General features: G+C 65.6%; 1 protein-coding gene across 1 annotated transcript; it reads right to left on the reverse strand.

The window, feature by feature from the left end:
- Positions 1-1,024: 1,024 nt before the first annotated feature.
- LOC109279431 (transmembrane O-methyltransferase-like) lies at positions 1,025-1,265 on the reverse strand (the record flags this gene model as incomplete). The annotated part of the gene is made up of 1 exon (XM_019471862.1): positions 1,025-1,265. A coding segment is annotated over one exon (241 nt), but the record flags the coding sequence as incomplete, so codon positions are not given.
- Positions 1,266-1,270: the final 5 nt, after the last annotated feature.

Below are 1,270 nucleotides of genomic sequence, written 5' to 3' on the forward strand. Positions count from 1 at the left end.
AGGGCAGAAGGGAGGTGAACGGCCGTGCCGAAGCTCCCCGCGTCCCCAAGCCGCGCTGGTGGGGCCGTGGCCGCGCTGGGGGTGCAAAGCCCCAACAGTGGTGCCGTGACTGCAGCGGCGGGGCCGCGGCTGCGCCAACGGTGCCGTGGCTGTGCCAATAATGCCATGGCCTATAGCAACAGTGCCACAGCTGTGCCAACGGTGCCACAGCCACACCGACGGTGCCACGGCCGTGTCAATGGTGCTACGGCCGTGCCAGCAATGCCACAGCCATGCTGATGGTGCCATGGCCATACCAACAGTGCCACGGCCACACCAATGGTGCTATGGCTCTGCTGACGGTGCCATGGCCACACCAACAGTGTCGCGGCCGTGTCAATGGTGTCATGCCATGGCCATACCAGCAGTGCCATGGCTGTGCCGATGGTGCCATGGCCTATATCAACAGTGCCACAGCTGTGCCAACGGTGCCATGGCCACACCGATGGTGCCACAGCCATGCGGGTGGTGCCATGGCCGTGTCAATGGTGCCACAGCCGTGCCAATGGTGCCATGGCCATGCCAACAATGCCACAGCCGTGCCAGTGGTGCTACAGCCATGCCGATGGTGCCATGGCCACACCAACAGTGTCGTGTCCGTGATCCCATGGCCATACCAACAGTGCCATGGCTGTGCTGATGGTGCCATGGCTGTACCGGTGGTGCTGTGGCCATGTTAATGGTGCCGTGTCCGCACCAGCAGCGCCACAGCCATGCGGATGGTGCTATGGCCATGCCAACAATGCCATGGCCATGCCAAACAGTGCCACAGCCATGCCGATGATGCCACGGCCATGCTGATGGTGCCATGGCCATGCTGATGATGCCACAGCTGTGTCAACGATGCCATGGCCACACCAACAGTGCCGGGGCTGCACTAGTGGTGCCACGGCTGTGCCATTGGTGCCGTTGCCGTGCTGACGGTGCCATGGCCGCGCCCGGTGCCGGGAGCCCTGCGGCGCGGGTGGGCGAGGGTCGCGCTCACCTTTGAGGGGCCCCACGCTGCTGAGGTGCTCGCAGCGGTAGCACCACTGGTCGAAGGTCTGCAGGACGTGGCGGGGGTCCCCGGGGATGGCGTGGGCCAGCAGGTACTGGAAGGCGCGCTGCTCCCGCGGGACGCCGGTGAGCCGGTCCCGCAGCCAGCTCACCAGCACCGCCCGGTACAGCAGCACCAGGTAGTGCCGGTAGCGGATCAGCAGGGTGACGAGGAAGGGGAGGAAGGCCAGGGCGA

The sequence above is a fragment of the Aptenodytes forsteri genome, unplaced genomic scaffold (assembly GCF_000699145.1).
Source record: "Aptenodytes forsteri isolate BGI_AS27 unplaced genomic scaffold, ASM69914v1 Scaffold2226, whole genome shotgun sequence".
In the NCBI taxonomy this organism is placed as follows: domain Eukaryota; kingdom Metazoa; phylum Chordata; class Aves; order Sphenisciformes; family Spheniscidae; genus Aptenodytes; species Aptenodytes forsteri.